The sequence below is a fragment of the Panthera uncia genome, chromosome B1 (genome assembly GCF_023721935.1).
Source record: "Panthera uncia isolate 11264 chromosome B1, Puncia_PCG_1.0, whole genome shotgun sequence".
Taxonomy (NCBI): domain Eukaryota; kingdom Metazoa; phylum Chordata; class Mammalia; order Carnivora; family Felidae; genus Panthera; species Panthera uncia.
The window spans coordinates 7,022,913-7,050,900 of NC_064811.1; the positions used below are offsets into that span (position 1 = coordinate 7,022,913).

At 45.7% G+C, this 27,988-nt stretch overlaps 1 protein-coding gene across 1 annotated transcript in view; it reads right to left on the reverse strand.

The window, feature by feature from the left end:
- CLNK (cytokine dependent hematopoietic cell linker) overlaps positions 1-27,988 on the reverse strand; it is a 122,049-nt gene that overhangs the window by 42,253 nt on the left and 51,808 nt on the right. The window contains exons 8-11 of the mRNA XM_049632627.1: positions 24,213-24,247; positions 18,937-19,081; positions 17,641-17,747; positions 11,847-11,892 (exon numbers count right to left, since the gene is read on the reverse strand). Of these exons, the coding sequence (XP_049488584.1) occupies positions 11,847-11,892; positions 17,641-17,747; positions 18,937-19,081; positions 24,213-24,247 (333 nt within the window). The remainder of the gene's footprint in view (positions 1-11,846; positions 11,893-17,640; positions 17,748-18,936; positions 19,082-24,212; positions 24,248-27,988) is intronic.

Consider the following 27,988-nt stretch of genomic DNA (forward strand, 5'->3'; position numbering starts at 1 on the left):
CTCTCTGTCTCAAAAATAAATAAACGTTAAAAATAATTTTTTTAAAAATGTAAGATTAACTTCCCCTCGCTTTATGGCGCGTTGGCTTTGCTTTTGGAGCTCGCTGGTGGACCATCTCGCTGTTCTTATTGCCTTTGCCTATAAGCTGGATGTTGGCTCCCTAAGAGGCCTTTCTTCACAGCTATCACTATATCTTTGGGGGATCAATTCAATTTACTGGAAAAAAAATTCACTAAAGAGACAGAGTATCTGGGATTCGGTAGAAACTGTCCGTTTATCGTTTCAGAGGTATCTATCCCATTTGCTTCAGTGTCCATGGGCTTTGTAAAGGACATCTATCCTCCTCTTATTCATTGCTTGTTATTGAGCACATAGTATTTGTCCAGCATGGATTCATTTTTGATATATTTATTGATGCAGGTGCTGGGGAATATAATGCCAGAATAAAAGTTGTTACTCCCATGTAACTTACACTTCAGTGGCAGAAGATAGAAAACAAATAAACAAAAGTACGTGATGACAATGACAGGTGATGACAAAAGTGCCTCAAAGAAACGTGACAGAGTGAGGGGGAAAAGCAGGGGCATGGAGACAGCAGGAGCATGAAGGGCTCCCCATGTGTCACGCAAAAGAGATAGGGTATGGGGTGACCTTTTTAAAAACAGATCCCAGAAAGCCTCTCTGGTTAGGTGATGAGGAAACAGAGGCCCGAGGAAAGTAAGGAAGCACATCACATGACTATGCGGGCAAGAGTTTCCCGACATAGGAAACAGCAAGTGCAAAGGCCCTGTGGTGAGATGAACACAAGAGGGAGGTAGAGTGTGAGCGGTGACTGCAGAGGTAGGGGAGTGCCCAGATCACCTGCCATCATGTAGGCTGTGGTAAGAGCTTTGTCTTAAACACAGTGCCTCTTTTGTATGCACTGTTCATGTGTCCTGTGTCTCACATTTTCTCCGGCATCCCTTAGTTTCCCCCCCTCACTTCAAAACTTTTGTATATGGCATCAATGGTAACAGCAGCGGAGATCTCGACCATATCAAATATGCCTATTAGTTAGTAATCGTCTACACAGTCAAGCTTCACTTGTTCGTTGCTTAGATAACTGGATCCCTGCAAACCAGCGGGTGAGAGTGAATTTCAGGGATTCTACAAGCGAGAAACCTGCATCAAATCAGCAAAGTGCTACGTCACACGGTGATGCGGCTTTCCTGATAATTCATAAAATCCAACCAGCTTTGTTTGGGGGGGGGGGGAGGGTTATTTAATAAAGTGATAACAACTCAAGCATTTGGGATAAGGGAAGAAGGTGAGATGTGGGAGCTGGGTTTCTGGAGTTTGAATATTGATCCTGCTGCTTACTCTGGGCAGCATCGCGGCAGGTGCTCGATAAATATTTATGCAACGAGCCAATGGACCGAGGAGCGGCTGCGCCTCCTCATCTGGAAAAGCGAGAGATGGCTCCTCCCACTTCCCTGGGATTTGGGTGTGGAATGAATGGGGTAATGCGCTTCAAGCACGTGGCTTTTAATGCAAACCCAGTTACAAGCATTTTTGTGCGATGGAAAATTAGAGGGGAAAGAGCAGTTCGTTCTCCTTATGAAGTACACAGATCTTCTCCAATGCTAGGACATATTCTCCAATGCCAGGAAAAGCTCCCTATCTGGCTCCCAAGAAGACTCGGTTGTTCTCTCCAAGGTCCTTCCCTTCTTGAAATTCAATACAGTGGGTTTCGCTGGGAGGAGGCTGCCGTGCTCGCCATCTGGTGGCCATATGGGTAACTAGCAGCATCTGCCCGGAGAGTGTCCTCATTTGCTCTTAGGTCTGCAACGAGATAGGTTGCACTTCCGCTGCAAAACTTACTGTTGCTTCGGAGGTAAGGTGGTGAGGGGAGCACAGCACGGCTGCGGAATCTGATGGACCGGCTTTGCTACCTCCGTCATCTATTAGGGAGCAATCGTGGAGAAACGGTCAACGTTGCAGGGTTCTGTGAAATCAGAGCGAAGCATCCTGGGGATGAATCACAAGACCTGCCTGGGGTGCCTTGGAGCAGCCCGTACCAGCTCACGGGGGCTCGTTGCTACGTTTTCGGGAATTTTGCAACGCAGTTGTTACACACCGCCATTATTACAAAATGAATTATTTAAGGTACGCTTCAGTTGTATCAGAGGCTGCCAAACTGTCTTCCAAGTGGCCGTGCCATTTTGCCTGTTCACCAGCAATATTTGAGAGCTCGTTTGGTTCCACGTCCCCGTCAGCATTTGGTGTTGTCGGTGTTCCGGGTTTGGGCCACGCTTACAGTAGAGTGTATAGTGGGCATCCTTGCTGTTTTCATTTGTATTCCCCCGACGAGGTCTGATGTGCAACATCTTTCCATACGCTTCTTGGCCGTCTGTGTATCTTCTTTGGTGACGTGATGTTGAGGTCTGTGGCCCATTTTTTTTTTTTTTAATTGGACTGCTGGTTTTCTTCTTGTTGAGTTTTTTTTGTGTATTTGTATTTTGTGTATTTGTATTTGTGTATTTGAGCTCTTTGTGTATTTTGGACAACAGCCCCTTACCAGGTGGGTCTTTTGCAGATATCTTCTCTCAGTCTGTGACTCGTCTGCTTCTTCTCTGGATACTGTCTTTCCTAGAGCAGAAGTTTGTAATTTTCAAGATGTCTGGCTCATCAGTGATTTCTTTCACGCGTCACGCCTTTGGTGTTGTACCTAGAAAGGCATCACTATACAGGTTTTCTCCTGTGTTATCTTCTAGGAGAGGTTTATGGTTTTGATTTTTCTGTTTACTTATTTTTGAGAGGGAGAGAGAGAGTGAGCACAGGAGTGGGGGAGGTGCAGAGAGCGAGAGGGAGACGGACGATCCAAAACAGCCTCCGGGCTGACAGCAGGGAGCCTGAAACGGGGCTCGAACTCATGGACCGTGAGATCCTGGCCTGAGCTGAAGTGTCCGGGACGCTCAACCGACTGAGCCACCCAGGCACCCCTATAGTTTTGATTTTTAATTTAGGTCTCTGATCTTTTTTTGAGTTAATTTTTGTAAAGGGTTTAAGGTCTGTGTCTAGTTGATGGTGATGATGGTGGTTTTGCCCGAGGACGTCCAGGTGTTCCAGCACTATTTGTTGGAAAGACAATCTTTGCTTCCTCAGATTGTCAGAGATGAGCTGACGATATGTGGGCCAGTTTCTGGGCTCTCCATTCTGTTCCACTGATCCATTTGTGTACTCTTTCACTAATGCTGCACTGTCCTGATTCCTGGAGCCTTACAGTACGTCCGGAAGTAGGATAGTGTCAGCCCTCCAAGAATTTTTCTCATACTTTTTTTTTTTTTTTTATCAGAGATCTGGTTGTTAGACGTTTACCACTGCTCGTGGCACTGCTATTAATTAGCTGAGTGACTTAATACAAATTGTTTGGCCTCTCTGGGCTTTGGTGTCCTTATCTGTGACTTAAACGTGGGGGGGGGGACAAAGATATGTAGGACCCAAGAATGTGTTTCTTTAAATTTTCTTTTGAATGTTTATTTTTTATTTTTGAGAGAGAGAGAGAGACAGAGCGTAAGCAGGGGAAGGGCAGAGAGAAGGAGACACAGAATCCAAAGCAGGCTCCAGGCTCTGAGCTGTCAGCACAGAGCCTGATGCGGGGATCAAACCCACGAACTGTGAGATCATGACCTGAGCTGAAGTTGGACTCCCAACCAACTGAGCCACCCAGGTGTCCCCCAAGAATGTGTTTCTTTTTCTTCTTTTTTTTTTTTTTTAATTTTTTTAAATGTTTATTTATTTTTGAGACAGGGAGAGACAGAACATGAACGGGGGAGGGGCAGAGAGAGAGGGAGACACAGAATCTGAAACAGGCTCCAGGCTCTGAGCTGTCAGCACAGAGCCTGATGCGGGGCTCGAACTCCCGGACCCCGAGATCATGACCTGAGCCGAAGTCGGATGCTTAACCGACTGAGCCACCCAGGCACCCCCCCAAGAATGTGTTTCTTGATGGAAGGGACAATGACACAACAGCGTGGCAACAAACGGTATCTTTGAAATCATTCAGGTTGGGATCTAATCCCTCCTTTGCCACTTACTGAGTGACCTTGGGCAAATTATTCAAATGCTGTGGGCCTCGGGTTCTCTACATGTCTGTAGAACGCAGCTCATGAAGCAGAGTTCCTTGGATGTGGTCAGAATTACCCGTTAATAATAAAAGTAACCATTCTTTTATTATTAGATAAAATAATGCTTGTTTTTCACTTAGCTGCCATTCGACTTGTGTCAAACAGATACCATTTATCCCCTTTATCTATGAAATATGATCATGAAGATCAACGCTTCGGAAATAGACCAGGAGTGTAACGTTCTGTCATTAGAGAAATAGGCTCTGGGCAAAACTGGATGAAACCTGGCCTCAGTCACAGTACTTATTATGTCTAGGAGTCTTATGATACATGAGCGTGAACCATTAGGATTGCAAGTCCTGGTGATTAATTATGGAAGAGCCTGAAGAAGCAACTTGGGATCCAAGTGGCTAATGCATATTTGACGAGGCCTGTTTGAGAAACCTCTCCCAGTTCGTTGAAACGTTCAGAAATTAGTTCTAATAGCAAATTGCTCACACCATTCCCTGGGCTGGGCAGGGAGACGTTAAGGTTGGCAAAACCGCCGATACGAGAGGGATGTAACTTCTTTAACCACTGCTCAAATGAGACCAGAAAGGACAATTTTTAAGAGCATGTGCATCAACAGGCCCTTGAACGTGGGTTTTGACAACTGCATGTTGGGGTTGGTGGTGGATGTGGGATAGAAGCACCTTGCCAAAACAGGCCTGGAGAGAGGTCTTCTCTGTTGACCTGGGGGTCTCAGGGAATGGAGGGAGGGATGTCAGACAGGGCATGTGGGGGATTAAGTCTTCAGGGGATGAGGTGGGCAGCGGGGGTGGGTGGGTTTATGTGTATTAACAACACCCATAGATTCACAAAATGCTGGAGACCATTGTGTTCTGCTAATTCTACCGATGGGATATTGAGGCCCAGGGAGGGACTGTCATTTGCTGAGATTTAGAAACAGAGAGAGGGGCACCTGGGTGGCTCAGTCGGTTGGGCGTCCGACTTTGGCTCAGGTCATGATCTCGCGGTTCGTGGGTTTGAGCCCCGTGTCGGGTCTGTGCTGACAGCTCAGAGCCTGGAGGTTGCTTCCGATTCTGTGTCTCCCTCTCTCTCTGTCCCTACCCCCGCCCCCCCATGCTTTGTCTCTCTCTCTCTCAAAAATAAATAAACATTAAAAAAAAAATTTAGAAGCAGAGAGAGAGATGGGGCCAGAAGCAAGCAAGCCAGGACTCTCGACTCGCCTCTCCATAAGCCCCCACCTGGTGGGAGCGTGCAACTGAGGGTCACAGGCTCCTTTCTGTGCTGACAGCTCTGTGGTCCAGTGACACCTGGCAATGCTGATTTAATGCCCTATAAAAATGGGCTAAATTTTAGACTTAATAAATATTGACTATACATCCACTATGTGCCCAGCACGGTGCTAGGTGTGTGATTTAATAAACTTTGATCTCTGTGATTGAGGAGACTAGCCTGTTTTTGTATTCACCTACGATATTTATTTTGTAGGCTAAACACGAGCCTGGATGCAATATGAGATGGTTTTAGCTTAGGGTCAGGAAGACACCCAGGGAGAAAGGCGGAGTCAGAGGGAGCCCAGAACCCTGCGAATCAGTTCGGTGCAGTAGCCCTTTGTGGAGGGTCCACCGCGGGTCAAGGCCTGTGCTCTAGATTTTTCCCTGGTTCTCACCTTTCAAACAGACAGATGTCTTATGATGTAGCTGGCATTTCCTCCGTTTTATAGAAATGGGGAAGAACGTGGAGAGGTTAAGTTCCTTGGAGTTTTCTTATTTGGAAAACGATTAGGATGTGAATCCAGGGCTCTGTGTCCCCAGGACCCACATTTAGGCAACCACGTTTCAGCTACTTCTGAGCATCAAAACTCATGTTTAATTTGCCCTGAGGTCTCTGTCTCCCTCCTCAGTCCAGTGTCCCTTGCTCCCTGGAGACACGATTCTTCCCCCCGGGGCAGAATTAAGGATGCACTCTGTTGAGTTCCCAGAACACTTAGTGTTGGCTGCGCCAGACTGTTGGGCTCCTCATGGCCTGAGGTCTTATGCTATTCAGTGCCCTGGAACAAGTAATTTTAAACAAAGTGACCTTCTACTGTGGCAGTTTACACACAGTGTTGTGACTCCCTTGTTTTCAATTCCTTTATTTGTGGCTACCTTATATTTCTCTCTCAGAAAACTGTATTTGTTAAAACAAACACTTATCAGCTGCCCTTCCTTTCCTCCTAACCTTATTATTTTCTGTGTGTGATGGGGAGATAAAACACTTTCCTGTAGTCCCATTACTGAGGGATTTTTATAAGATTTATAACATTTGTAACAAATTTATAATATCAACTGTGAACTGAGCATCGAATCAATCAATGCTTCCGTTGCTTTTGATTCATGGGTTGTGTCTGAAATAAATTTAAATCTAAAACGATAGGAGAATAATCTTAAATTTATTTTTGATCCTCTCTCTGGCCTACGGCTTGTTATTTTTGTTAAAAATACGATCTGCAGGACGCCAAACTCCATCATTTTGGCCATGGTTTGTGTTGCCGTGTTCTGCCACTAGGGGGCAGTATCGCCCATCAATTCGTGTCCAGCACTAAACCTTGCCTAGTTTGGATGAATGGGATAAAACCGCACAGGAAGGGGTGTTTGCAGAATGGGGTTTGGATACTAGCAAATACAGCAAAATCCTGAAAACATTGCCATAGTTGACAAAACCCTGGGTTCTGGTCTGGACTCTGACCTCTCTGACCTTGACCGAGCCACCTCTCTTGCTAGACTTCCTTGTCTAAAATTAGGGTGTTGAGGATTGCTTGAGTGGCTCAGTCGGTTGAGCGTCCGACTCGTGATCTGTGAGTTCGAACCCCGCGTCGGGCTCTGTGCTGACAGCTGGGAGCCTGGAGCCTGCTTCGGATTCTGTGTCTCGCTCTCTCTCTGCCCCTCCCCTGCTCACACTCTGTCTCTCTCTCTCAAAAATAAATAAACATTAAAATTTTTTTTTTGAAAAATAAAAAAAAATGAGGGAGTTGAACCAGATTAACTCTAAACTCATCTCTGATTCTAATTTCGTTGGCCTCTAAATTCCTCTAAAAGCAAACGAGAAGAAAGGTCTTCTGATGGCATTATGTGGAATTCTATTTTGCCTCTTTGCGACCAAGCTCGTGTTTATGGATATACAAGTGCAGTCACCTGTGAATAATTCTCTTTCTTTTCTTGGATAGCTTATTGTATTTCGTTTCAAATTCATTCTTGCATATGGTATGCTTGTCACCTCAAAGAAAATTGGTTTACAGTCTGTGCTTGGCTCACATCTGAGGCAAAGAGAAATTCACTTTAATGTCCTTTATTCTCGGCATTAAGAAGCTAAACCACACTGTATTCGAACATTATAGCCATCCTACTCAGAAAAGAAGATGTTTTCTCCTGGCTTCGTGGCGAGTGCTAATGGTTCATCAGAAACAAGCTATCCTACTATATACTATAAAAGACTTGCCCCCAAATAAACTTTTACCCATTTTTAGGAATGAAAAAAAAAATCCAAGCTTCAGGGAAGATAAGGTCTTGAAATCTGACAGTTTCCAGATAATGTCAGAATACGATTGCAAGAAAAATGACATGAGATGTACATTAACATAAATCTATAACTGCTCAACTTGATGAAAAATATCACCATAAAATTCTGTCATTGCTGAACCACCCGATATGTTTTTTCTGTGACATTTTGTGAGAATGAATAAATTATCTGAGAGTGTGTTTGCATCAAAGATACAGAATTTTGCAACAAACACATAAATCATTCAAGCATTCTCCAGCAAGGTGTCTGATCCTAAAACTGGGGGGCATTCACATGAATTTCATCCCTCTGGGCGTTTTGGGGTATGGTTCCATAGAGCTCGGTGTGGTAGTGGAGAGCCATCCATTAAGGACGTGAAGGAAAAGAGGATGTGAAGGGAATAACTCTACCTGGAGAAGTTTTCCACGGAATCTCCCCCCTTGTCCCTATACGCCTCAAGTCTGGGAGCTCTGCTTTCCCTGACGTCCTGTATGCAGTCCACGCGGGGGTCTCCTTTCCAAAATTTGTCCTATTTTTGCAGCCACGGTCCCCGTAAGTCAGCCTCCTTTCCCTATAAAATTGACAGCACTGACATAACTCTGAAAGTGATGTCCTTATTGTGTTTTCTTAGAAATCAGTTTGCTTTTCTATTGTGGTCAATTAATATCACATAAAGAAGCATGAGCCCCTTTTTTGCTTAGACTCCCAGAGAGCTGAGAGGCAAGCCGGTGGTTTAATTTTAATAGAATGCTGTGATGTGTACCTGAGGATACTGAATTTTATCTTTTTTTTCAATTTTTGAGAGAGAGAGAGAGAGAGAGCTCGAGGGGGGAGGCGCAAAGAGAGAGAGAAGGGGACAGAGGATCTGAAGCCGGCTGTGTGCTGACGACAGAGAGCCTGATGTGGGGCTCGAACCCACGAACCGGGAGATCATGACCTGAGCCAAAGATGGACGCTCAGCCAATTGGGCCACCCAGGTGCCTCCTGGATTTTATCTTTATCTTCGCGTTATAGACTACCTAGATTTTTCCCTAGGATTTTATTTTTATTAAATTCTTTTTTACTATGTAAGTTTTTGTTAACTACCCCCCAATATCTTTGGGAGCTCAGGCCAAGTATAGATAAATATATGCATGGGTGGTTGCAATAGTGTGATTTTTAAAAAAAAAACGTTTGTTTGAGGGGCACCTGGGTGGCTCAGTCGGTTAAGCGTCCGACTTCAGCTCAGGTCATGATCTCACGGTTGGTGGGTTCGAGCCCCGCGTCGGGCTCTGTGCTGACAGCTCAGAGCCTGGAGCCTGCTTCCGATTCTGTGTCTCCTTCTCTCTCTGCCCCTCCCCTGCTCACACTCTGTCTCTCTCTGTCTCTCAAAAATAAATAAATGTTAAAAAAGAAAAAATAAAAACGTTTGTTTGAGAGAGAGAAAGAGAGTGCATGCACAAGCTCTGGGGAGGGGCAGAGAGAGAGGGAGAGAGAGAGAATCCCAAGCAGGCTCAAAACCGTCGGGTGGAGTCCAATGCGGGGCTCCATGTCACAAACTATGAGATCACGACCTGAGCCAAAATCAAGAGTCAGACCCTGAACCAACTGAGCCACCATGCACCCCGCAGTATTATGATATTATCATTAGAAATATGTATTTGGTCCTTGTCCCCAGGATTCTGGCACAGAGCGCATAAATCCCTTGGAATTTCCTAAGTTCTGAGAACTCTAGTAAGGTTTCTTTCCTTATGTTAAGGAGGTGACTCTTGGACTGCTCCCGAAGATGGTTCTGGAGGGTAGCCCACCATGTGACTTGAGGGCTGGAACTTTCAGTACCTCCCACACCCACCGCAGGAAGCGGGGAGGAGACTGAGTCTGAGTTCACTCACCAATGCCTAGTGATTGGTCAATCATGCCAATGTCATGAAGCCCCCATAAAAAACCGAAAAGGATGGGGTTCGGAGAACTTTTGGGTTGGAGATAAACCCATGGCAGCACCACATGCCCTCCCACATGTCGTATCCTGTACATGTCTTTTATCTGGCTGTCACTGACTCATGTCCCTTTATTACAGACTGTAATCTACTGAGTAAAATGTTGTTCTGAGTTCCATGAGCCTCTCTAGCAAATTAATGCAACTTAAGAAGGGGGGGGTCATCGGAACCTCCAGTCTATTGCTGGTCTGTGAGGAGCATAGGTGACAACCTGGGCTTGTGACTGGCATCTGAAGTCGGGGTGGTCTCGCAGGCCCGAGCCCCTAACTTGTGGAATCTGATGCTGCCTCTGGGTGGTGGTGCCTCTTGGGTTGAGTCAGAGACCCCACTGGTGCCTGAGAACTGCTTGGTGGCATGGGGACAAATGCTCCCCACAACCCACTTGTCGCAATGGAGGTTCAAAGCGTGTTCATAGGCAAACAGACCTGTTGATGTTTGGAATAATGGCCAAAGAAGGTTCTGCCATCACAGAAGTGAAGTTGGATGTCTCTAGTGAACTGTAACCAAGAAAGGAATTTTGAGGTCCATTTCTTTGCTCTCTCCCCAGGACTCATTTCTCAGTAACGCCTATGAAGCGTCTAGTGCAATGTGGAACGTTTGTATAGCAAATGATTATGGTCTGATCCGGGAGCCCTGTGTGCTCTGGTCCCTTTCTCTGTCAAGAGGTGTGAGAATACTTTGTCCACACAGTTCGCCTGCTGTCTCTAGGGACTGAAATACATCAGTTCAAGGAGAAGAGCTCTGAATCAAGTGCTGTGCACGTTGAAGGTCCTGACGTTTTTAAGGACTAAGGAGGCACTGATGTGGAAGCCCCTATGTTGTGGGAGTGTAGGACTGAAAGGCGTCTGTCAGGCTGTGCAGGATGGAGAGGAGAGAAGGACTAGGGAACAGCTATTGTTTCCCGCCTCCGTTAATGCTACTGAATTGGATGGTCATGAAACTTCTGCTCACTTCACATTTTAAAGAGGAGGGTAGTCAGACCCAGAAAGGTTAGGTGACTTACTTAAGGCCACACAGCAAGGGAGGGGCAGAGCCTGTGTTTTTGCTACTTCGGTGGCTCCTTTCCCCACGCTTCTGTTGTGGGTATTTTCTCTGTGCCCATCCACCCTCTTCCTTCTCTATCCTGCCCACTTCACCTCCATCCTTGGGGACCAACCAGCATCGATCACATGTCGGCTGCCCTGCCCTCTCTTTCTGGTTGGGTTTAGCCATTGGGAAGTCCCCACAGGAATTCAGGGAGAGGGAGGTTGGGCATGTGTTCCTTTAAATTCCCTCCCACGAGGCTCAGTTGGGCCGGTGGTGTCCCTCAGCTGATGGTCACTGCTCCTCTCAAGGTGGTGTTCTTCTTCTGTTTTCCTGTAACTGTCCTCTCATCCCTCTGGGCCTAGGGATGGTGACAATGCCCCTGCGATTAGCCCCAGTTCCCACATCATCCCTATACCCCACGCACCTCAGTAAATAGTTCCTTTGTAAATAAACTTACTTCAATTATCCTCATTTGGGTGTGCCATCTGTTTCCTGTTGGGACCCTAACTGTTACACCTTCCCATGAAAGCGACTGTGATGTTAATAATATGTTAGAGAATATAGCATTAGACACACAAAAGATGAGTTTGGTACCTCTCAAGTACTGGGAAGTGTAAATCATGGGATTGTCTTCGTTCCCAGTTGGACATTGTGAGAGAAGACAGAGACATAGGGAAAATGATGAGAGAAGCTATAATGTGTATGATCCAATTAAATTTCTTTGGCTGTTCTCCATGTGTGCTTCCGGCACTGCTGAAATTGATGATTTCCTTTCAGCTTCCTACCTGTATCTTCATCTCCAAATTGAGTTGCTTTGCCTAAAGCTTTAAAATCTGTTTTCATATGAATTAATCAACGTTTTAAAATTAGATTTCTAGCTTGTGATTTTACTGGGGATATGCTTGGAGGAATAACTTAGTTATATATTTAATGCAACCCATATGTTTCAAGGCAATTCCTTCCTGAGACCGCACAACCACGGAATATGAATTTGCACAATCAATTTCTTCATCAATCAGGTATGGCGGTAAAAAGGCGTCAGGTGGGTGAGGGTCTTTCTGAAATTAGTTATTTCATGAAGGATGGTCCGATGGATCACGTTGTTGAAGCTAACCTGTGACCACCAGCAAAACGCAAGAGGAACTTGGGAGCAAAGAAATATGCTTGTGTTTCAAACTTCGTGACTTGACCTTACCTTTAACATGCTGGCTTCTGGGATCCTTGGAAATTTGTTTGTTCACCTGTAGAAGGCAACATGGCACCATTATCTCTTCAGTTGTGGCTAAGATAGCATCTAATGTGTTGCCAGATGTGTAGATTCCCATAGGGTCAAGGCGTAAGTTCCTGGATTCACCATTCTTAGAGATCACCATATGTACAGGGTAATACATGTAAATGCGTGTAAATATGTGTACCGCTGTGCCCGTGACCAGTGTAGTGGCCTCAGGTGGTATCTGGCTTAAAAATACTTGGGTTTGAGATCCAATCCTGCCTCTTGTTGCCGTGAAGCTGTGGAAAGGCATTAGCCTTATTATGAAAGGGATCAAGCAAGCAGATGCGAGCGTGGCTTTGTGTGGATGTCCGTACTGGGATTTCACCTTCATCATATGCTGGCTGTGAGGACGTGGCAAGTCACTTGACCTTCTGAGCCTCAGTTTCCTCATCTTTAAAATTAAGGTAACCAAAGTACTGATACCTGACGAGGATGGGACGATTACGTGAGACACCCCATGCAATGTGCCCGGAACAGAAGATGGCACCAATAAAAGCTTAATAATTGCTAGCTTTTCAAAGATAGTTAAATAGTTGTTAGCTTTCATTAGTAAAAATTTTAAAGGCTTTGGTGAACCATTAAGGGCTCTACAACAGCTAGACATGAGGGTGAGGAAGGGAAAAATGAAAAGATAATTATGCCCAGTGTTTTGAAAGCCTTGAAGCCCAGGTCAGTAGTGGGGTCTATGATGGTTAATAATATGTGGCAACTTGACAGGGCCACAGGGTGCCCAGATAACTGGTTAAACAGTATTTCCGGGTGTGTCTGTGAAGGTGTTTCCGGATAAGATTACCATTTGAGTCAGTAGACTGAGGCAGATCGCCCTGCCCAATGTGGGTGCGTATCAGTTAATCAGTTGGGGCCTGGATAGAATAAAAAGGCAGAAGGAAGGAGAATTTTGTCTTTGTACCTGAGTGTTGAGCTGAGATATTGGTCTTCTGCCCTAGACTGATATTTACATCATTGATTCTCTTGGTTCTCAGGCCTTGAACTCAGACTAGAATTTATACCACTGGCTTTTCTGGAGCTCTAGCTTTCAGAAGGCAGATAATGGGACTGAGCCTCCATAATCACTACTTTATGTCTAGTCTTTGTCTGTTATCTATCTATCTATCTATCTATCTATCTCTATCTCTTCCTTTCTATCATCTATTATCTATCTATCTATCATCTATCTATATCTATCTCTACCTTTCTATCATCTATCTCTTATCTATCTATCTATCATCTATCATCTATCTATATCTATCTCTATCTTTCTATCATCTACTTATCATCTATCTATCCATCTATCTATCATGTATCTATATCTATTGCTATCTTTCTATCATCTATCATCTATCTATATCTGTCTCTATCTTTCTATCATCTATCTATTATCTATCTATCTATCTATCAATCATCATCATCATCTGTCTACTATGTCCTATGTTTCTAGAGGAACCTGACTAATACAGGGTCTTAGTGTTACTTTCTTTTGGCATCAAGTTGAGGTAGCCAAGGTGGATGGGGTGGGGGAAGGCTCATTGAATCCCCTGTTACTTCTTACCCTCTGATATTCAATGTCTACTTTTCCTCCGTGCAACGCTGAACCACAGTATATGCCTGGAAAGTGTGTGGTTCTTCTGCTGGCCAGTGTAGTAAGAGCTGAGTGTCATTTGGATTTTGCTATTGATATGGCCTCCTTCTCTCCATCATCCATAAGCTTCCTATTCCTTCAGGGTCACCCTGTGGTGGCTCAGGTGCTGAGTGGGTTTTTCAGCGTTGCACCCTCAGCTTTCAATCTCCCCTGCATGCCTGCCTTACAGAGGGGGTCTCTCAATACTTTTGCCCACTTGCCATTGCTAGCCAGGTCATGGGTATGGGAGAGGCTCTCTGTTGTCTGTCTTAGGTGGCCCTGCGTGCTTCTGGTCTTAGGGATGGGGCTTCCTTAGTATTCCTGCAATTTCTCCCTTTGGTGGCCAAATTAATTTTGTGTCTTTGGACATTTTGATCCACTTTGCACGAGACGGTTTCTTTGCCTTGCATCTCCCCCAGCAGTGAGTGCCCTCTGATGGAATTAGTATAGGATTCCAGGGCCAGGAATATTTTCTGCCCCTCCCTAGGGGCTACTCCCATTTTCCTATCAGATAAATATGTATTAGTGCCTACTATAAACCTGCATTGATGCTAGATTATGAGGGAAAAAGAGGAAAAAAGGTTCTAAAGGACTCATCCATGCACATAGGTCTGAGTTCACAACATATTATAACGTATTATATCACAGGTTTAATTATAACATGGATTTCCCAACTTCAGCACCATTGAGAGTTGGCGCTGGATAATCCCTTGCTGTGGGTAATTCCTATGTAATGTAGGATGCTAAGCAGATCCCTGTTCTCTACCATTAGATGTCAGTAGCATTCCTCCCGTCTGGACAACCTACCTGTCCCTGGACACTGCCTGGTGTTCCCTAGGGGGAAGAATGGTCCCTGATGAGAACCACTGATGACCATGCAATGTGTCAAATACTGCTGTGCGTTGCTTCCTCCAGAAGGCTTCTCAAAAGCCTCTAGCTGGGCTAAGTGTTGTGGATTCTTTGAACCACACTCACCTCTGTCTTAGCATTTGACATTACGTTGGGAATGTTGGAACTGCCAGTTTGGGCCACTGCCTCCCCCATTAGATGGTGAGCACTGGTTCATGCATCCCCATTGTTGAACACAGTGCTTGGTACACAGCAAATCCTCAATAAATGGAAGCATGAGCAGCGGCTTAGTGGTTTAAGACAGTTGTAGTGGACTCTGTCAGGATTATTGAAGATCCCTTTCATAGATAGTTTAATCTTAACATAAATGTGCAGAACTAGAAATTAATTCTTGAGAATGAGGCTATAATGAAAAATGTAATCTGCTTCTCATAAAAACGTGATTACTCAAGCATTGATTATAGAAGTAAAATTCCCTCCTTATCTGAACTGAGGCCAAGTCCTGACTTAATTTATAAGACAACCCCCCCCCCCCCGCCCCGGTCAAGTGTGCTGATCTCCCGTATCCTTTTCCTCACATGCTTTTGCTTGACTCGATATGTGGAGATGATGGTTCCACTTGCGAAGTGATGTAGCTAAAGGAAGAAATCTGTATTGTAACAGAAAGCTACCAAGATATTATGAAGGAAGTATGCGGTAATAAGAATGGAGCCTCAAATTCTGGCATAATGGGTTTAAAAACTCCCACGAGAATTATCTTACAAATTTTTTCTTCTCATCAAGGCATACTTACATATAAAGGGGAATGTATCAGTGATTTTTGGGGGGAAAGGGAAGCTCAGCTTTTTATGTGAACATTCTCCGTTCTTTCATAACCAGACCAGAATCTGTGTCGTCAGCCCTTGGTCCAGTTGCTCTAAAATTCTTACTGTTCTCTGAATATGCTTTGTGCCTGAAACGTCTTCCTCCCTGTCAAACTGCTTCTTTGCGGCTGCCCCAGTGGCAGATCTTGCTGATAGCAGCAAATATTCACCTGAGAACTTTGAAGACCAGGCTGAAAAAGGGGTTCCATGTGCACAGAAGTCCAGCCTGGGTCTCTTTGTTTATGAAACGGCTACTCATATTTCAAGATTCCCTTCAAAAGATTGAGAATCCATTTGTACATTCATTTTCCTCCATGTAACCAATATCTCTTGGGATCCTCTTACAAAATGGTACTGTGCCAGATGCTGGGGGCCAAAATGTTTCCCGTCCCTCAAGGAGCTGGTATCTAGTGACTGACAGCTTCATGCTAGACACTGTGATCTGTGTGGACTATCGTAATAGTGATGAGATTTTATAGCTAAGATAATAAATGCTCCGAGAGGGTAAGTGGCGCAAAGAGCTCACAAAAGTTGGAGCTGATAGAATGGGGCTTAGAATGCTCACCTTGCAAGGGTATTTTAAGGATTAAGTGTCATTCATTCATTCTTGTCTCTGTTCGGGAACACCTTCCTTGACTACCCTGACCCTGCTTTAATCGTTTTTTTTTTTTTTTCAAAGCACTATTACTTAACATATTGCCTATTATTTGTTTATTTGTTTATTACCAGTCTCCCCCCCACCAGTATGTAAGTTTCATGAGAGCAGGGCTTTGGTTATTTACCAATGCATACCAGAGGTTATCACTGTGTCTGGTCCGTGGCAGACACACAGCACATACTTCTTGAATGAATTTGTTGAATGAATGATTAAAATTCAGCTTTGTGCCTGTGTAAAGCAGAAGCGTTCAATATTTCATCCCTCCTCTTGCTCTCCCAAAGTCTACTGGATGTGCTCTGGGTAAATGGCATGGCGTGGTAATATTTGTACTTTCCTTTGCTTATCAATATTAACAGAAGCCCTCAAGTTAAATTGATAGACAGTGTGAACAAATAATGCACAAGGAAGAATGCGCCATAAATATTTAAAAGCATGCTCGCATTCACTAATAAACGCGGTACAAATGAGAAAAGAACAGAACACTGAAGTCCCTTTAAAATATGATTAGTAAAGTAATAGCCAGTTTTGGTGGGAGTCCTGTGAGGTGCACATTCTCATATTGGGCTTTTGGGAGGGTCAGTTGAAACAATTTTTTCAGGAAAGAAATTTCATCACGTGTACCAAAGCCTTTAAAATGTTTTCACTCAATGGTTAAGTACAATAATTAAAAATCCCATAATGGGGTATGATATATCTCTAAAGATTATGCTGTTAATACTTGATTATCACATGGGAAATTATTTTATAACCAGAACTTGATAGGAAAAGGAAAAAAGGCAGATATTCTACGCAGGGACTCTCTTGCATGGAATATATCTGCCCAGAGAATACGGACATGAAATCTAGCACGGTGCCATGACTGATTGCCCTGCAACTCCATGGGTGATTCATTTGTATTTTATGCATTTCTGCATTAAGGAAAGAAGTATTAGCAAAAGCATTATTAAAAATGGAATTCTAGGGGCGCCTGGGTGGCTCAGTCGGTTGAGCGACTGACTTCAGCTCAGGTCATGATCTCACGGTTTGAGTTCGAGCTCCACGTCTGGCTCTGTGCTGACAGCTCAGAGCCTGGAGCCTGCTTTGGATTCTGTGTCTCCCTCTCTCTCTGCCCCTCCCCCACTCATGTTCTGTCTCTCTCTGTCTCAGAAATAAACATTAAAAAATTTTAATAAAAAAATAATAAAAATGAAATTCTATATATGTGTGTAGAGCATTTGTATTTACAGGATTTTTTTTCATGGATTTCTTGTTTGTGGTTTCCAAACAGACTTTTGAAGTAAAGCACAGTAGGGATTTTTATTCCTGTTTAATGCACGAGGTCACAAAGGGGCTCAGAGATGTTTGACTTACTTCTTACCGCTCACTTACCAGCAGGCAACATCAGGCCTGCAATCTGGGCAAAATGATATATTATTATTAACAAGATCTGATTTCAAACTCTGCTTCCGGAAAAGGGGACCAGCATCAGGGGATGAGCGATGCCTGTGAAAATTCCTCACCCTGACGCCTCACAGAAAACCTTCCCAGGTGCAAGTTCTCCTCCCTTCTTGGTGCTCGTTCCCCAGGACCATGATCTCAGCAGGCGTCTGAGCCAGTTCCCCTGCACCTCACTGAGCTCACTTTGCTCATCACCTCGAAAGATGCCTTGGGAATGAGCGACGGGGACGCCCCTGGCTGCCAGGAATTGCCCTGCCCACGTTTGGTTCACACAGTCAAGCCTTTACTCACTTTTTCCAGCCCCATCCGTGTGTGCCAGTGTTGGCCCTCCGTGGGGACGGAGGGCTGGGCGTCCAAGGAAAAGGGAGTGTCCATCATATCCTTGAAATAGCGCGTATCTGTGAAAAGAGAAAAATTCAAAGTCATACCCTACGTAGATTCAGCACATCGCAATTTACAAAATACGTGCGCATCGACAAATGTGTTGAATGCCTACGACCTAGGCATGAGGAAAGAAGTTCTTCCACTGGGTGGATTAGGAGACCGAAGCCTGAGGAGGAGGAAGGTGTGGTCCAAAGTCCAGAGTCTGGACTTGAACACCCTTCACTCTCTCAGCCCCTGGAAACTCCTGCTCTCCCTTCGAGCTCTGTGTTGTGTCATGACCTTCGCAAATCTTCCCGGATCCCACCCACCAACACCCACCCCTCGTTTCTCCTTTCTATATTATACACCTCACCCTTTCCTATTTATCTGTTGGTCTTTCTGCATCTGCCTCTAGGCTGTGACCTTCCTGAGAGTGTGGATCATGCTTTGTCTTTGTGTCGCGTGATCCTTCCTAACACGGTAACTGCACCCTGCAGATACACACTCGGTAATCGCTTGTTGAGTGGATGAAAAAAAGGCGTTTCATCGCTATTTCCAAGGTGGTTCTTTCCAGAGGAGCTTCTGTAGCCTCTTTTCCGTGGGCCGGGCCCTCAGAAATCACACGTGCTTCCTCTTTTCCCTTACAGCCCTGCGCTATATCCACGATTCAGAGAGCTTGCGAAGGCCGCCCGTGGTGCCCCAGTTAGAAAGGCGCAAGGGTGGATGGGAAATTATGTCTTCCTTACTCTTAAAAAGCTGAGCTCTGCTGCTAGGTCCTGGTGCTACGTCTACGCTGGCTACCTGCAAAACGAGTCAACCGAGTTCAAAATCCTTCCCTTTCGCGCTGCTGCTCATTACGCAAGCTCTGTGTTAACACTTCCCATGCCGCCCACGGCCCTGCCTGTCCACCCTCTCTCTGCTGTGCTCATCCATTGTTCCCAGGACTCAAAAAGAGCATCTTGGTAATAACAACCGATAGCTATAGAGCTCTGACTCTGTGCCCCTGGTGAGAACTCGAAAGAACGCTTGGAGGGTAAGTTCTGTTACCACGAACACTACTTTCAGGTAGAGAGAATGGTTTCTATAGGCTTGCTCGAGGTCCCACAGTTAGGAAGCCATGGAGGCAGGATTTTCATAGGGTTGTTTCATTCAGAATCGGCTCTAATTACTGTGCTGCGTCGCATCATGGACGTGCATTCTCGGACTTTAGGCCCCAGATGTTACCTGCATATTCAGATTCCTTTATAGGCCTGGCTGGTAAAATTTTTGTCGTTCGCCATGCCTCTACCATACGAAGTTCTGGGTCTTCATAGTCGCCATCTCTGAGGTCTTTTGCTCCCTCCAGGCCCGTTGCAGCAGACTTTCTTTCCTATGCAGGAGGGAACATTTGAGTAAGTCAAGGGAAGGTACGGTCGTGACAAAGGTTGCAGGCTGCGGTGTTAGCGAGGGGAGTGGTACAGATTCTCTGAGCTGGGGGTGAAACATTTCAGAGGCTGGGGGCTGGGGCAGTTAAAGTCTCGTGGTAGGCAGAATCCTGAAGATGTCCTCACATATTCCCATCCTTGGTTATTCAATCAAATAATCTGGGGGCTGCTGTGAAGGGACACTGAGGGTGCAGTTAAGATGTCTAACCAGCTGTCTTTAAAATAGGAAGATTATCCTGAAGCACCTGAGTGGCCCGATGGTAATCACACGAGCCCCTCCAAGCAGAAAAGGGATCTACTTGCAGGTGATATGATCTTGTATGTAGAAAATTCCAAGGAACCCACTAAAAAATTATTAGAGCCAATAAGCAATTCAGCAAGGCGTCAGGATACACGATCAACACACAAGTTTCAGTTGTATTTCTACACAGTAGTAATGAGCTCCGAGTCTGAACACTGGGGATGGCAGGATGGGGTACCCCTTGGCAAGAGATGTAATCGTCCTCAAAGAAATTCTGGAATCTGCACCTGTGTGTTGGGACCTGAATTCAGCACTGTGCCGTGTCTCAGCCCGGACACTAATCTCTGTGGTCTGTCATACAGTAAGATCCCTCGTTCCACTCAGACTCCAAATGGCCATGACTATGAACAATAGGTCCCGTTACGAGAGATTTTCATGCACAGCCCCCAGCGCAGCCCTCAAAAGTGAGAGCCTATATCTTTCTTTTACATATATAGAAACTGGGAATGGTGGCTTCTGAAAGCCACGCACAAGTCCTCAGTGCCATCGCTGGGCAGTGCTAGGTCTTTGACCACATCCACACCGGAACCTGGCGCCAGGTATTCAAATTGTTCTGAGCCTGAGATGAAGGGCGAAGAATCTGGGGCATTCCTTGTGTCGCCACACCCATAATTCTGCCTTTGAACCAGTCAGCGCCATGGCGAACCGTGGGAGCCTGGGCTCAGATCCTGAGTTTGTTAAGTTCCTTTGTTACCCTGGAGAGAGCCTTTCTTCCCAGCCAATCTCTGCCACACTATGTGACTTGGGCAGCACACTAACTTTCTCTGGACTCCCAATTACTTTGTAGTCAAAGATTAAAGACTTAAAGTTCCTGCTTTATAGTTTAACTATATCTGGCTTTTCTTTTCTTTTCTTTTCTTTCTTTTCTTTTCTTTTCTTTCTTTTCCTTTCCTTTCCTTTCCTTTCCTTTCCTTTCTTCTTTCTTTCTTTCTTTCTTCCTTTCTTTTTTTCTTTCTTTTGCACATAGTAGATTCTTCATATAGGCTTATTAACTAAGCAGGTACATAAAATAACAGATTTTACCTAGATTTAGGGTGTAATTATTTCTTGAGTATGATTTAAAATTTTTCATTGATACTGTAATTTCTCCAGTGACCGACATACCTTTGTCAGAGGCCACTTCAAATTTATGTTTGAATGAGATGATCTCTACACACCCACGAATATAAGTACCCACAATGATAGAGTGACTTTGGCAACTAGAAGTTAAATGAGACAAAGCAGGTAAAATTTTGAGCAAAATGCTGGGTGGTCAGCACTCACTCAATAAATAGTAGCTATAGGGGCACCTGGGTGGCTCAGTCGACTTCGGCTCAGGTCGTGATCTCACCGCTCGTGGGTTTGAGCCCCGCGTCAGGCTCTGTGCTGACAGCTCGGAGACTAGAGCCTGCTTCAGATTCTATGTCTCTCTCTCTCTCTTTCTCTCTCTCTCTGCCCCTCCCCTTCTTGTGCTCTGTCTCTCTCTCAAAAATAAACATTAAAAATTAAGAAAAATAAATAGTAGTTATAAATATTTCTGTGACTGCCATATAATAATGGCAATTGAAGAAATTCAGAGATAAAGCAAGGCCACCAGTTCTCCTCTTAAAGCCTCTCTAACATTTGTTGAGGGCTGTATATGTGCTAGGCACTTTATGTACTTTGTTTTGTTATATAAGTACAACAATCCAAGGAGTGGTTTTATTATAGTGGATGGACATGGAATTAGAAGCTTGCATTTTATTTATTTATACATATTTTTAAGATTTTTTAAATGTTTACTTATTTTTGAGAGAGAGAGAGAGAGCAAACAGGGAAGGGGTAGAGAGAGAAGGAGACACAGAATCCGAAGCAGGCTCCAGGCTCTGAGCTGTCAGCACAGGGCCTGACGCGGGGCTTGAACTCACAACCTCAAGATCATGACCTGAGCCCAAGTCGATGGCCAACAGACTGAGCCACTCAGGCGCCCCTGGAGGCTTGCGTTTTGAATTCCATCTCTTATTATTCCAGTTCTCTGGTTGCTTACCAGCCCCAAGCCTCCAAGTGTATGACTTCTGCCGTCATTGCTCTAGCAAAGCAGTTTGGTAAAAGTAAAGACAATGTCCACGATGGGCCCGATTTTTGGCCAAGCAGCAGTGCCGTGGGGACTCACCAGGCCCTTGTCTGGAAGGCTTTTGGGGCTCTACTTTGAAACTGCTTATTTGATGCGAGGGTGCAGAATGCAATGTAGTAAGTCCGTGTTCTCCCCAGGATGGAGTAAAGAAGGAGGTGAGCTCCCTGAAGACACAGCGTGCTGCCCTTGATTCCCACCCGCGCGCTCCTAGAAGGAAAGTGAGGCTTGAGTCCTGCAAGAACTGAGGACTCAGGCAAGTTATGAAGTTATAACATTCAAGGAGCTCAGATGCAAGAGACCAGGGACCAGCACAGTGACCTGGGAGCAGGAACAGGATAGGAGTGGAGAGCTTGGTGACCCAAAGGAAAGAGGTGAAGTCACTGAGCTTAGTTCGAGTGGGACTGTTTGCACGGTTGTATTGATACTGTGCCCCTAGCAACCAGGCATTACAGCTATGAAACCCCGCCTCCTTGGTCTGGTCTCTGGAGGCAAGCAGGGCTTAGACTGGGAATTCTTGGATGGGGAAACCAGGGAGGACTGGTCTGCCCGGGGACAGCATGGACCCAGGATGGAGCCACCCACTTCCAGATCTAAACTGTGGGCTCACTTTATGACCGGGGGGAGGTTACTTAACCCCCCTGACTTGCATGCTCAATCTGCAAATTGGAGATTTACGAGTAAGCTAAACCTACTTTATTTGATTGTAGTCAGAGATTAATTGGGTAAAAAGTATATAAAGATTCTACTTTGACACCTGCCCATGACAGGAGCTCAGGACATGGTAGATCCCTTTCCTCTAGATGATGTAATGCGTTTCAGTAGAGCGGAGCACCCAGGGCAAAGCAAAGCTGACAGGAGGGGAACCCAAGGGCATGTCACAAGTGACCTGGCTAAGTAGGGGGGGTGGGGGGGGGGGGGAGGTGGCTGAGATGTTCTTCCCGGGAAGTGAATACGGAGGTGGGTTCTGAACTGAAGCAACCTCTTTAGGGATTTGACCACTGGACATTTGTTGCAAGGGCATCATTTATATATACTGTTATGGCAACCACCAAGACCTCGCAGAGCGCAGTCTCTTTGGGAAATCTTGGACCTGCTGGAAGAATCTGAGACGGGGTCCATCTTTAATCTAGTTGCCTTGCTAGACTTTGTGGGGCAGGGCACAGAGGGACACCAGGAGGGACAGGAACCATCCATGCCAGACCCGGAGAAGCTTGCTCCCAGAACCAAATATAAATATTTTGGTTTATCTCTTTCCGGAATGAGAAAGAAGCAGAATTTTATTTTAATTTAATTTAATTTAATTTAATTTAATTTTATTATATTTTATTATTATTTTATTTTATTTTAATTTAATTTTATTTATTTTTAAATGTTTATTTTATTTTGAGAGAGAGAGAGAGAGCATGTGCGCAAGCAGGAGAGGGGCAGAGAGAGAGAGGGAGAGAGAGAATCCCAAGTAGGCTCCATGCTTAGTGGGGAGCCTGACTCGGGGCTTGATCCCCCTGGCCATGGGATCATGACCTGAGTCTAAATCAAGAGTTAGATGCTTAACTGAGTGAGCCATCCAGGCGCCTTAGAATTTTATTTTAAATATAATGAGTTACATCTATTTATCCATTAATCTGTCTACTATCTATCTACTGCCAATCGCAAGGGATCTTTACTAAAAACTCCTGTTTTCCGTCCATAAACCTCCTACTTTATAAAATATTTTGTGATTGATTGATTGATATTGTGTGTGTGTGTGTGTGTGTGTCCTGGGGTGACCATCCATAGCTTCAATTTGATTCTTAAAAAAGTATTTCAAACAATAAAGAACCAAAGATTTTACAGGCAGATTCTCTCTCTCTTTCTGTCTCTCATCTATCTCTACCTAGTCCATATATCCTATCTACAGATATAACATATCTATCTCTAGATATGTTAGTTAGAGCTATTTAAATTATATACAATTTGGGGTGCCTGGGTGGCTCAGTCAGTTGAGCGTCCCACTTTGGCACAGGTCATGATCTCACGGTTTGTGAATTCAAGCCCTGCATTGGGCTCTGGGCGGACAGCTCAGAGCCTGGAGCCTGCTTTGGATTCTGTGTCTCCCTCTCTCTCTGCCCCTCCCCCACTCACTCTCTGTCTCTGTTTCTCAAAAATAAACATTAAAAAAATTAAAAAATAAATTATATACAATTTAACAATAAAATTATTTATAACATTAGATAGCTGAGTTCGTGTTATAAATTTTAAATTTTATTCCATTATGAAACTGCTTTGTAAATATTCTTAATGGCTTCATAATATGAATATGTCATAATATATTCAATGTTTTTTTTTTCCTATTGAATATTTAGAACGATTCCAGGGTTTCCATTAAATTTTTTTTTTTATGTTTATTTATTTCTGAGAGAGAGAGAGAGAGAGAGAGTGAGCAGGAGAAGGGCAGAGAGAGAGGGAGACACAGAATCTGAAGCAGGCTCCAGGCTCTGAGCTGTCAGCACAGAGCCCGACGTGGGGCTTGAACCCAGGAACTGCGAGACCACGACCTGAGCTCAAGTCGGAAGCTCAACCGACCGAGCCACCCAGGCGCCCCATGTTGTTGTTTTTAAATTCACCAAGTCCCTTGGTTGAAAAAAAGCCACTCGCTTTGTAAATTTCAAAGACCAACAAGTAGGTAGGGGAGGTGGCTACTTACACAGGGAGGAGGCTCCTCAGTATTCAGGTACTGGCCTGCCAACAAAAGTAAACCCAACATTACTGCAAAACACAGAAAAGAGCTGCCCTTGTGTTTCTCCAGAAATCTTGGGCTCGTTCCCGTTAATTCCTCTTGATGGTGCTTGCCTAAAACGCAATGTGTATTACGTACTTCTCATTCCATCTGCTGTTCTTGCAAAGCAGGGGCGATGAGAAAGGAGGCTAGACAATCAAATCCGAACTGGGAAGTCTCGCTCCTTCTACCGAAGGTCAGCATTAGGTTAGAAGGACTCCCCACCCCTCCACCCCCGCCCCCCGTCAGATACGCCAGGTCACGTCTCTGCAGCATCTGGGCCAATGAAGACGCTTACTCCCCCCTCTACACCCTCTGGCACGCACACTGCCTTTGCTGTAACCTGCCATCCGTCCATCTCCTTGAACAGACCGGAGATATTTCGAGGGCAGGGGACAGGTCTACTCCCTCGTCTGTCCCCAGCTCCAGGCACAGAGCCCAACACCGAACAGATGAGTTCTTGACAGACATTTGCTGAATGAGGATTGTTCATGTGAGATTTCTCAACGCTCACGCCCCTCGCTGGGGTTGTTTTATGCAAGGCCTGCCTGAAGGTCACGTAGCACGCAATCCATACTCTGCTTTAAGCTCTGCGCTCAGATGATACAGAGCCACGAAGAGCAGCTCACACAATCTGCGGGATTATTTTGCTTCCTCTAGACTTAATTTTCCTAAATTGCATTATAGTGTCCCGCTGTCGGTCTGCACCGAGGAACACGGTAAGCAGAAAATGTTCTTATCACATCCTCTTTATTAGCCCACATGTGAGAAGTTTCTAGTGGGTCTCAGGAGCTGCGTGCTTCTCAGCAACTGGTTCGCTGTGATTTAATGGAAAACACCAATTCCATAAGAGGTCATATGTCCCTTCCTCCTGTTAAGAATCTCAGGGCAAATGTCTGGCCTGGGTCCAAGGCACGTCGAGGACCGCGGTCTGATGTGTGTTTCTGCATCTTGGCCCAGCCTTCGTCGTGCTCTTAGCCTTTTGCCCTTTCACCCTGAATTCTCTTTCCATACCAAAATAATGCAATTAATAGCTGGGAATTTGTGTCAGCATGCCCAGGCCTTGTGTAGAGCGGAATGTGTAAATTAAGGAAAGTTTGGCTCAGTGAAAACACAGCTCTCTGGAATTTGCTCAGGACCGGTGCGTCGGGGAGGTGGTAACCAGCCAGAGCGAATCTCCTTGAGATAATGAGGAAGGAGGCGCAGGGATCTGACCTGGCACCTGCTGCCAGCCCCAGCCCAGCCTGGTGGTGTGGCTGACAGCTATCACTGTCCTAAGGCACGGATGATGCCTTCCTCTCCCAGCACAACCATACCCACACTGAGAGCGCTGGTGAAGAAACGCACAGCATTTCCAGCCCCACAGAGCGAGCTGTACTCTCTCATGAATTGAGTTAAATTAATAAGGTCATCCATAGAAGCCAGTTGGCCTGGAAGGAGCAAGTGAGCACCAAAATTTGGGGGATCTCCGCCGGCCCATGTGAGCTAGTCTGATTCTACTGTCTGATTCAGAGCTCGATGTCACTTCCTTATAGGAAATTGGCCTCATCGAACACGACCATTATAGCGACATCCCCACAGAGAGCTGTAGGATCGGTCTCTCCTTTCGCGAGCCTGCAGCCCCAGACTCTCCTGGATCCCCCAAATATGTTTCATGCCACTTCTGAGTCTTTGCTGGAGGTGGGGGTCCCCACCTCCTCTGCCCCCGCCTTCCATAACGCTCAGTGCCCTTTGAGATCCTCCTGGGGCTCGCCTCTCGGGCCACGTGGGGCTACTTTAATATCACTGAATTGTCAGAGCACTTATTTCCTGTGTTCCTTGCCGTGACACTTAGATAAAAGTAGGCAGCATTTGATTACTTCTTTGTTGTGGTGTCCTCGGTCCTTCTTAGGGAAGGAATCGTTTTTATCTGCTGCAGTACCTACCTACCTGTGTTGCTAACGACGCAGTTTTGGAAATGCAATTATTAAAAAGCATAGTCTTAAAACTGTAAATCAGTTCACGTCACTCATGGCCCACGAGACGCGGTCCAGATTCCCTGCCGTGGCCCCCAGCCCCCAGCGTAGCCCGGTTCTTGCCCCTGTCTCTAACTGTATCTCTTTCCAGTTTCTCCCTCACCTCTGAAATGGGCCACGTCACCTTCTTTCCAAGTTTCTCCAGTATGCCAAGCTTCTTTTAACCTCAGAGATCAGCATGCACTGTGCCTCAGTCCAGAACATTCTTTCCTTGGCTCTGCCTGTGTCTGGGTCCTTTCCATCCATCAGATCAGATCTTAAATGTCATCTTCCTGGGGGGACACGCCCTAACCACCAATCTGAGGTAAAAGTTAAGGAGCATCTCTCCAGCCCGGGTCCTCACTACCTCAAACCCCTTCCTTGCATGGCTGTGAGGATGCTTCCTCTTCCTGTGGGCCCTCGGCTGGCACACACTTCCCACTGTCCCTTGCACTGGGTGGCTGTGGCATGGTGCTGTGGCCGCTGGAACAGGTGGGGGCATGCGCTTCACTCCAGGATGATGCACTCGACCCTCTCCTTCTCTTGACCCTCCTGATGTCTTGTTCTTGCCCCGGGGCCTGGCTAGAGACAGAAGACCCCAAGGCCTTCAGGGATAATGGAAGCCACTGGTTAAAGGGTTAAAGGAGAGCGAATCCCAAATGAGCGCTTGGGGAAAAGGCTTCCTTCAATCCACATTGGATTGTGATGTGAACAGGACATAAACCTTCATTTTATTACACTACTAACATTTGTAGTTGGTGCATTATAGATGTTAGCCCCTCCTGATTCATACACTCTTTTTTGGTTTCTGCATAGCATGTAGGAACAAAGCAAGCCAATAAATAATGTTATATAGTTACAGACGGTGGGTGCCTGCCTCCCCCAAGGCAGCGCGGAGATTTCAGGCCCTTGATCACTCCTGGAACCCAGGATATGGCAAGGGCACAGCGACTGCATAGTCGGCTGTGAAACACAGCGTGTGGTAAGGTGGACACCCTCCAGAACGGAGAACCCGTGGTAAACTGCAAATAGAACCCGACCTCCTCCCTGGCTGAGTGACCTTGAGTTGGACACTCCCTCCTGCTGGCCCTGGACCCCCAACACAGAGGCACCCCAAACCCTTCCAGGTCTTTGAGTCTTCCTGGAGCTGAAGGAGAGGCTGGTTCTTCAGAGAGAGCCATTTTCTTAGAAGATGAAGGAAGTTTGCCCAGCAGCTTTCCCCATCATCATCCTGGAAGAGCTATACTCAAGTGTCCGTGGAGGGCCGTTCATCACCCACTGACACGAAACAGCTCCAGAGAACGACTGACTTCTGCGTTCCTCTCAAGGAAACAGCATCTTTTTACAAAAGACAATGCTCCCTTCGAGTTATTTTTAGAAGGGAAGTGAAGGTGTAAGGCTCAAGGGGCTCTCCCGACTCACGGAGGCAGTTACGCCAGCCTTGGGCTATCAGCGTGGACACCTCTTCTCGTGACTACAGAGGTATGATACAGGTGTATGGCCGGTGGCCATCAGGTTAAGGTCCCCTGACCACTTGCCTCTTGGGTGCTTTAAAGAAAAAAAAAAAAAGGAAAGAAAGCAAAACCTGAGCCTCAGTGCACACCAGTTACTTTCTGCACCAGTGTCTATGATGGCATCTGCACACACCGAGGTCTGCGACCCGCTGTTAGAAGCTCCGACTGCCTTCTGATAGGAGATGGGCCACGTGGG